This window comes from Triplophysa rosa, linkage group LG2 (genome assembly GCF_024868665.1).
Source record: "Triplophysa rosa linkage group LG2, Trosa_1v2, whole genome shotgun sequence".
NCBI classification, from domain to species: domain Eukaryota; kingdom Metazoa; phylum Chordata; class Actinopteri; order Cypriniformes; family Nemacheilidae; genus Triplophysa; species Triplophysa rosa.
The window spans coordinates 17790807-17800988 of record NC_079891.1 but is presented as its reverse complement, the minus strand read 5'-3'; the positions used below and the strand labels follow the sequence as shown (position 1 = coordinate 17800988).

General features: G+C 38.0%; 1 protein-coding gene across 3 annotated transcripts in view; it reads left to right on the top strand.

Annotated features, from left to right (window-relative positions):
- The first annotated feature begins 591 nt into the window (after positions 1 to 591).
- cfap299 (cilia and flagella associated protein 299) overlaps positions 592 to 10182 on the top strand; it is a 75328-nt gene continuing 65737 nt past the window's right edge. For 2 of the 3 annotated variants that reach the window (XR_008965161.1, XM_057363442.1), the window contains exons 1-2: positions 592 to 705; positions 2298 to 2422. Coding sequence is in view for 2 of the 3 variants with exons in the window: in XM_057363442.1 (XP_057219425.1) it covers positions 595 to 705; positions 2298 to 2422 (236 nt within the window). In the remaining variant the exon portion in view is untranslated. Of the gene's footprint in view, positions 706 to 1086; positions 1160 to 2297; positions 2423 to 10182 lie in introns of all 3 variants that reach the window. The other variant, XM_057363451.1, reaches the window with a different exon arrangement.

Below are 10182 nucleotides of genomic sequence, written 5' to 3'. Positions count from 1 at the left end.
GGTTTGGAAAAACTTGGGGGCGGTGGGAAAAGTAATCATGACAGAATTTTCATTTTTGGGTGGAGTATCCCTTAAACCATCTTCTCAATGTACGTTATGATTGAATCTATTCATTTAGATTAATATCGAGTCATGTGTTGTGAAAACCATTGAAATCAAACAAAACTGCGTTTGTTGATGTTTCACTCGTCAGTTTTTCCCGCTATTTATAGAAGGTGCGGTGCTTGGTGTTGTCCAGACTGGTTTACAGTTAAGTAGAAACTTCATATCTGTTACACCCAACTAGGCTACAATTTATGATGCCTTCACGTGCTCTCGGAAATCCGATAATTCCCACTTCAACCACGTCAACAGTAACGTCTGGATTTACTAATGTTAAAAGTATTTAGTAACATTAAAACATTAATAATGTAAAACATTTCAAGTATCTGCTAACATTAAAAGAGCACCGTTCCCTAAATTATTTCCAACTCCCCAGTGGGAAACGCGACATCAGAGGGAGTTCGTGTGCAATTTTTACAGCACGTGAAGGCAGCCGAGGGCACGTGACAAGGCAGCATAAATCGTTTTTGTTGCTATGGCAGTGTAAACAAGATGGAGGACGACAGCGGTGCAAGCTTTCCGAGTGAAATCGGGGATGAGTTTCGCACTTATGAGGACTTTTTGGATTCTCAGATTAAACCTTTGGATCTATATTACCTTCAGGTGAAATATTAAAATTCATTTTGATCGGCAAGGGAGACATGCTTGATCTAACTGTTAAATGAAATGAAACGTTAACCAACTGATTAATGATGATTTATCTGATTTTATAAATGTAGCGTTAGTGAAATTAAACCAGAGACATTATATATCAATTCAATTGTGATGCATAACGTGATTTTGACAAGCGATTACCTTGCATCATTGGAAATGGAATCCCCTTGATTCTGGGACAACATGATACAGCCATTGTATCTATATTGGAACCTCTTGTCTCTCCCTTTTATTTTTAAATACAATTTTATTTTGGTCTAGTCGAAGCTGTGAATACAAGGATAACTCCTCTCTACAGCAAGACATTTTTTCTTATTGCATATAAAAAAGGTATAGCAGTTTGCCGGTAGATGGCGACATGGTACTTCTGTAATGAAACAAGATGCATTACCTACACCTAATGGTAAGTGTAAACAGCCACAACAGGTGCCTCGTCGTTTCTCTCTAGTACTTTTTTTGTCTTTCTTATTTGTCTTCAAAACATAGCATTTTCTACAGTATGGATAAAGAAATACTTTTTTGAATTATTTAATGAGTATTTTTTTATTTCCAAATACATTATAGGCTATTACTGTAAAATAAATATAATTAAATAAATGATGTATAGTAAACATAAGACTTTTGAGTGTGGCAAAGTCATAGAAAAAGTATGACACTAAGAATGTTTGATCCCAGAAAACTGACTCTGTCCCCCATAAACCTCAATTGGATTTTTCATTTTTCATCTGACTGCTTGCTTGGGATTTGTATGATTTTGTGGTGCTTGGAGGATGAGTTTTATACATAAATCAAACCTGATAGTGTGTGGTTTTGTTAAAAATGAGTACTCCAGGTGGATATTCTGACATGTAATATGAATTTGTTTGTATGTGTGAAGTCTTACTTCTGGTTACAGGAATTAAACTGTAAGATGTCCCATATGTCTTGAGTAGTTACACAGTCAGTAATCTATCCAAGGAAGTATTGCAGCTCTGATTTTAAGATTTAGACCTTGGATTTTAAGTAAGTTACACAATAAACGATATGGTTAGTTGAATTAATAAGTGCTAAAAACAGAAAATGAAATTTAAAAATGTAAGAGTGACCCTTTCCAAATATATATTGAAGCATATCATTAGAAGCATAAAAACCTTCAAGGCATCCTAGACAGCAGCTCGCTACAGGAACTTAATGCCCTATAGCCACATGAAAGCAGCTCCTCATGTTGAGGCCATAAGGAATCCCACTAAATCATATGGAAATGCTGATATCTACCTTAAATAGGCTCCAACGACATGTGGCAAAAATACTTGATCTGAAAAGTCATAAAACTGTCAGCATAGCTCATGTTATTTTGTCATCATAACACAAATACTAAAATTGGATTGATAGAAAAAGGATTTGAGCACAAGTCTAGCACTAATATATCATAAATGCACTGGTCTGTTTGTACAGAAATGCTAAAGCAGTTTGTTAAACTCCACAAATTTCTTGAGATTTTTAAGTCATTTTCAACCCTTCTCCCAATCCAGCTCAGCAGATCTGTGTTATTGCTCCTACAGGATCAGGAAGTGGCCCGCCAGCTGGTGGAGCTGGGCCACAAGGGTAGCAGTTTGGAGAGGGAGGAATTTGAGACAATGAAAGCAGCTGCCGAGGCCTCCAGGCTTGCTTCGAAGAGCCAACAGAAGTAAGATTTCATGTAGTGACCATTAAAAGGGGACTGATTCACATTTCGCACCGGTATGTGACCTTAAGAATATGAATTCGCATTTTTCAGTAAGAGCACTGGGCCTCATTCATGAAACACGAGCAGAATGAATTTCTGTGTAAATCATATGTAAAACCATTCTTGCGTAAATTGTCACATTCAATTCAATGCTAAACTTGTAGGAATGGTTTTACTAACTGTTTGCACAGAATTTTGTTCTCCTTGTGTTTCATGAATGAGGACTGTATAGTTAAGGAATGAATAAAAGAATGACACGCACTTATTGTAGGACATCAGATTACAGGATAATGGTAACAGATGATCTTGGATTATAGGATTTAAATGTATTGACACAGCAGCCATGTTTTTAGACCCACTATATATTGGATGAAAGCCCTAATGATTTTTGGATGACAAGAATGCTCTTTATCATCGCACCTGTTGGCTCCTACGATCCTTTAACATAAAAACTAGAATTAGTTATCTTTCATTGCTTTTGAGAGAAGCAAACGTTTTGTTTATGTATGTTTGTGGGATGCAGTAAACTTGGACTCTAACTTGGACGATGATTGCATAGTTGGTGTGGTGAGGGTTCAGGAAACATTTTTGGAGAACTATATTTGTGTTTTCTCGGGCTGGTTGCGGCAGCTTCCCTGCCTAACCACCTGCAGACGTGTCTTTGTGGTGTTCAGTGCTTGTCAAAATGGTCAGACGTACTGGTCTCAGTTCAAGTAAAATAATATAACAAAAAAAGGTTTGAATAGAAAGTAAGAAAAGACTACTTTCATACAATAATGCAGCTAAAAGTTTAAAAGTTGTTCTACAAAATTAGAATTTGTGTTTCCTTCAAATGAGTAACATTTATTAAACATTCCTCACTATCCCCATTTACAGTAAAAGGTCTAAAAGTTTAAAGGTCCAGTGTATGAAATTTAGCGGCATCAAGTGGTAAGGTTGTAAATTGCATCCAACGGCTCACTCCACCCTTCCCCCTCCCTTTCGAAGCACTAAACGGTGACTGACACAGGACTGAGATGTCGTCACATTTTCGCTTTTTTGCCAAAGAAGATAACGTATTTACGAAACGCTCTATAGAGCTTGTTAATCGACGTCACGCCACGTTGAATGTTGCGCCATCTTGGGAGGATGGCTGCTAGTGCGTTAAATGCAGTGTTTTGTTTTTCTTGTTTGATTAGGAAATATAACTATGGCAGGTCGGTCTTGTTGTGTTAAAAAACGGCAATAGCATTACGCAGAGTCGTTCAGGAAAAGCTCATGGTTATATCAAACAAAACAAGTAACGGTACATATCAAAACAAAAATAGCAGTGGAGTATTATCATCCCAAGATGGCGGCGCCACCGCAACATAGGGCGTGACGTCACCTTCACATTCTCGATGTGAGAATCGAGAGCAGTTTGTCCATTTTGGGCTACTGTAGAAACAACATGGAGAATTCCATGCGAGGGGATCTGCAGTGTATGTAGACAGAAATAGCTCATTCTAAGGTAATAAAAACATAAGGCCTTATTATGGAAGGTCTTTATACCTCTGAAGACATAGTTATGTATATTATATTGCATTTCTGTCAATAGATCCTACAAAAAATTACACACTGGACCTTTACTAATAATCAAAGTAAGATAACGTGTACTGTATGTCTAAATGTGTTTCCATGCTAATAAATTGCAATTTACTTGGTGCAATTGTTAATTGGTTTTTGGGTATAACTGCAGATTGAGGCTAACTAAATATGATTCATATGTGGTTTGAGTCATACTGTATGTATTTCATAAAGGTCCTCCACATGAGGGCCCTATCACTTCAGTACCGATCTTAGGTTAAGTACTATAGCTATGCACAACCAATGGTTATTATACTTATCAACTCAAACTCTAAGCTTACTTTGTGCTACACAGTGTTAGTATGCCTAAGTATGTAATTCAGGATGGTTTAGACATATTTTCATACTGTGGATAGGCTATAAGCCACTGAAACTAACCGATAATACTGTAATTGATAAACGTTCATTAATTCTTGTAAAGCTAACTGTTTATTTATCAGTTCCACTGTTGTTTGGTTAGCATACCAAAGTTATTTGTGTGTGTTTTAGTAAAAATCAATAAGGCAGTGTTGCAATCTCTGTTGTCACATAAGAGATGTTGTGAAGCTACAGTATGTGGTATGTGCCAAGTTTTATTCATTTATTACTAAACAGAGAACAACACTGCGGCCTGTGGGGGCCTGTAGTTTAGATTTTCACCTGACCTGCCAACATTTTTACTAGCCTCAGCTCAAAAGAATAACACATTTTATAAAGGTAGGAAATATATCTCAAAATAAATATGGGTAGTTGACAGACCAGTATGCAAATGTGTTGGTGTGACGGCAAAAATTAACTAACAATGAAGATAAATCTCTCTTACGCTATTTTATATGATAAACGTAAATATTAATAACCCCAACGGGGTTTCACGTTTGTTGGATCAGTGTGAATGAGCCTTTATACAACATCATAAGTGTGAGTTGAGTACAAAACTGATTTGAGTTTAATATTCAGTTATTAAATATTAAAGGTGACAAAGACATTCAAATAAGAGAATCTTTCATCGACCTGCTGTCACATTTCTATTTGAAATCAGCTTTGAATCTCTCCCCATCTTGAGACTCTTTCTGTCTCCATAACTTCCTTTCTCACTAACTCTTTTCAGCAATCCTTCAGCTCTCTAAGACCTTTAGTGCCTGCAGGTGTATAAATAGAGATGTTTTCAATTAGGACGTGCTTTGCCTGTAGCGTGCATCTGATCAATGAATGGCCCTGCACCTGTGGTAATAAAATACCAAGAGACGAGGAAGCCTGCGCTATGAATGCTAATCAGATGTTGCCCTTTTGTTGCCTTGTTATAGGCTTGTACATAGCATGCTTCGTTTGACAGATAGGCATAGTGTTATCCTGCCAACAAATCACAATTGAACAAACCGAGGGATTTTTGCGCTTAGAAGGCTTGTGTGAAACTCAATACTGGACGCAATGGGAAGAACTTCAATGAAAGAGACGGATGATTGAAAGATGGCCTTTGTGGAGAAAAGTGCTTCCACAATGACTTATGACTGTATTGAATAATGGACAGTAACAGTAAACGTAAGGCTCTCTTTATGCGATTAAACATAGACCATGGACTCGCTGAATGCCTGACCCCTTTCTCACCATCTCCTTTTCTTGCTCATTCTGTTTCTTACTGCATCTGTGACTTCTTGAAGATGAATGCGAATTAAGCAGATGAGTGACAGCATTTCTTTTTTTTCCACAGAAGGCTAATAAATCACATCCATACAGAGCGAATGGGAGTGATCTGCATTTGGCTCGGAGCTGAGCGCACGGATTGCGCAATAAACGCACTGTACACTGTTTTTCTGTCAGGCGTTTAGCGTGTTGGCCGAGTTGAGAATCAGCTCATGCCCTCTGTGTGAGTTTACAATTCACAGTGTCCTCATAAAAGCTGCACCACCGGGCGTGGATCAAAAAGCTTAAGGTCACGCAGGTTCCGAGCATTCTAGTGCGAGTTTTTGAGAGACCGGGGAGTCTGGCGGTTTTACGCAGGCTTGATATGAGGCCCTGGCAGGAGCCCTGAAACCTGCAGGCTGGCCCGGGTCCAGCAGTAAATGTCAGCAGATGTCCTGACCTCACGTGCTCGTGACAGGCTTTGGAGACTAGAGCTTACCCTCCATACCGCCCTACCTCCCCCCCAGCCCCCTAACAACCACAGCCTTGCTCTTTGTCCATTGTTTGGCTCCTTCGAAAAATGCCAGTCTCCACATATTCACCCCTTTCTCAACTGATGGTTGGAGCCATCACTCCGTAGCCAAGTAAAACCCTGCTGCGAACACAGACTGTACATATGCACCGGAGTGTTAATCTCTCGCTCACATAGGCTGAAATAAGACCTCCAGCCCTGTTATTCAGGGCACGGCCATGCATTTGTAAATATGGGCAAAGGTAACTTGGCCCGGGCTGGTTGTCCCATAAAGTCCCAGCATATGAGGTGATAAATGAGGCTAATTGAAAAATTGGTGCAGTACTTTAGCAATTCATTTCGACACGTTTACAGCACTCGAGTCCATGCCACTGTCTAACAAAATATAATCTTCATATGATGTATTATGCATTAGTTTCAGTTTATATAGCACACATAAACACAACAAAAGTTGACCACAGTGCTTTACACAATCTAAAACAACACTCCCAGAAAATAAAGAAGGGGAAAAAAACCAAAAAAAAACAGATAAAACAAATAACTAAGTGTTAAAGGCACGGGACAACAGATAGACCTTTAGCTTCGATTTAAATAACGAGACAGAGGACAGCAATCTCAAATAGGATGGCAGCCAATTCCAGAGCCTGGGACCAATCACAGCGAATGCCTGGTCGCCTTTAAATTTAAGGCGAGTCCGTGGCTGAACCAGTGTATGGTTATCAGAAGACCTCAGACACCTGCCTGAGGTGTTCCAATTCACTAGTTCAACCAGGTAAGAGGGAGCAAGACCATTCAAAGAATTAAAAACAAACAACAATATCTTAAAATCAACTCTCAGACGAATCGGCAACAGTTAAGAGCCATTAATATAGGGGTAATATGTTGAAATTTTCAGCCTCCTTTTAAAAATCTGGCTGCTGCATTTTGCACCATTTGAAGTCTAGTAAAAGATGACTGAGAGATACCGGCATATAAGGAGTTACAGTAGTCCAGCCGAGATAAAACAAAAGCGTGTGTGACTCTCTCCAGGTCTTTGGCGGACCGAAAAGATTTAACTCTCGCTAGCAGTTTCAGATGAAAAACTGGATTTAACTACTGTATTGATATGCTTATCAAACTTCAAGGCCGAATCCAGAGTAACTCCTAGGCTTTTCACAGTAGGTTTAATAGACAAATAAAGGTCACCAAGGTTGCTAATGCTTTTTGCTTTCCCCACAACGGGTCCAAACACAATGGCTTCAGTTTTACTAGCATTGAGGTGGAGGAAATTAGTCAGCATAAGCACAGTCAAGGTCACTTTGAAGGACTTTCATTCATTTCCATTTATAGTTGATACCACCACATTCCAACCACTTTTTGACATGGCTGATTTTATAAAGACTTCTTTTCTAATGAAAAGGATAAAATGGTTTGCAGCAGGGGTCTAATTCAGCAGTACTTAATACAGAGGAATTGAAAGGCAGTGGGTTTAATTTGTTAGTTATAGGTTCGTTTTGCTTTATATTAAATGGTGTCGGAGTTATCGCTATGTGTTTGATGTGGTTGTGATCAGTGTCAGGGCCTGTTTTAGTGCAGCAATATTCTATCCGCTTGTTAGGTTGTGATGTAAGGAATACTATTTCTGGCTCCAAGACTCCATTCGTTTCAAGTGAGGCTACTATTTGAACAGCCTTTTATGAGCACTGTTTATTCATATCTCACCTTAACACGGTGTACTCCAGGCACATGGAATCTCCAACATCAATGTTTTATTCATTTTGTTATGGAGATAAAGGTTAGAATGATGCTTTTCGGCAGTTTTACAGCTCACGGTTAATGTATATTAGCATTGTTTGTTGTTTGCCTTTGGCATCTCATAGACTCTATGACATAGAGCATTTGGACCCGGAAGCGTTGGTGCGCAATGACAGATTTAACAAGCAGATTCGGTAACGCTTTAGATTACGGCCCGCAATGTACTGCATAGTTAAACAGAATTTACAGTGTAACTAATTGTAACAATAATGTACGTACAGTACATATCTGTAGGTAAAGGGGAACAATATGCAAAGTTTGGGGAAGAAGTCAGAAAATTAAAAAAAACCTTTATACTTTAAGTATTTTAAAAATAAGGGGTAACTATTTTAATATTACATGGTATGCATGACCTGCAGTTTGCTGTACATCAGTCTTAGTGTGAACACACACTACATTTTTGTAATTGCAATGTACCCATAAATAAGCTACTTTGGATATTAATTAAATACAAGGTTCTTATTTCATTATTATAGCAAACACGAAATAAGGGGAAATTACGTGACAGCAAGAATGAAGCACGCAGTCTGTCAACTGTAAATTTGACTTTTGAGTTTTGACTTTAGGATTAATTTTTATTTGATTGATTTTAGGATTGTTGGTCACAAATCATTTTTTTAAATTATGAGTTATTATGAGTTATTTTAATGAGTTTTAATGTGTAATGCACAAAATCAATGTTGATATTTTGAGTTAATATGGCATGCAGTTCCCTCATAAATATTTTTTTAATTTTCCCAACTCTTACCCCTTTATTCCCCAAATTTTACATATTGTTCCGCTTTATCTACAGATATGTACTGTAGAGGTACATTATTGTTGCAATTACTTACGCTGTAAATCCTGTTTAATTATGCGGTACATTGCGGGCCGTAATCTAAAGCGTTACCGCAGATTCCACACAGAGTTGTAATACTAACACTCTGCTGCTCTATCGTTTATCTGCTGACTTTGTCCGGTGATATCATGACATATACAGTAATGCACATGTGACCCTACTGATAAACCAACTAAAACCAGCTTGACCAGCTAAAACAGTGGACAAAACCGTTCTAAAACCAGCCTGCTTAACCAGCTAAAACCAGGCTGGGAGACCAGCTTCAACCAGTTTATCTTGTTTTTTTAGAAGGGGATATGCACTAGCATTCAGCTTCAAGGCTATTTAAGTTTAAACAGTTTATATCATGCAGGATTTGAACCTGGGACCCCTTAAACCTTGTTATTAGTTGACATTGCAGGTTTAAAATAAGAAAAATTCTCAATACTTACATATGTTACCATAAAACCGAAGCTAGTCAGTGAAATGAATGGTAATAATGAATGGAAATAATTTTGGTTGTTCTTTCCATTTAGGCTGTGTGGTCCACATTGATAGTTTAGTTGAATGACATCTGTTCACAATTGATGGCTGATGGTGCTGTGCTTTGGATGTGCTTTTTTCACACTCTTGCATCTTACTAAGCATGAAAGGTATTCACAATCAACTGCCATATTCATTAAATTATCTTATTTGGCAACAAATTATGACATCATTTTCATTTTTGGCTGAACTATACCTTTAAATGTGTATTTTTGAACAGCCTTCCTCTTTACTTTGGGTGTCACACTTCACTGAGCAACCTGTGATAGCCATCACCAGTGATAAAAAACAGATGTTTATTGAGATCTGTCTTCTAGGGGGCCGACATAAACTTGCTAAGGTCTTTGTTTCAATGCATGAGACTTAAAAATCCACCTGATATGTTCTAGTGGCTGGAACTATTTTGAGCAGCTAGTTGTACCCACATGTGTTCTATAGACCACAGCAAACCTGAAAGTGATGTGCCAGCAAATTAGTTTTCAAAATGTGACAGTAATGGTGGATTTGATCCGTGTCTGTGGTTCAGGTATCTGTCTGAAGTAATCTAGCTCAAGTGTAACGTCAGGACGAGTCAGGACATTTAATTTTAAATAGAAAGAATTGACTGACAGTGATAAACTATTTGATTTAATTTACTTTACTTTAATTATAGGGGACATTGTTAACCCTTTCAGTTATGAAAACCTTTGTTTTAGGGCATGAATAACAAGATTTTCACCCGAGTGTAAATCTGAAGAGTTGGCAATGATGCACTATTGTCACTTGTAATGGCTGATGTGCAACCATGCCATCAAATCCCATGTATATCCAAGAAATGGCTATTGAATAGCT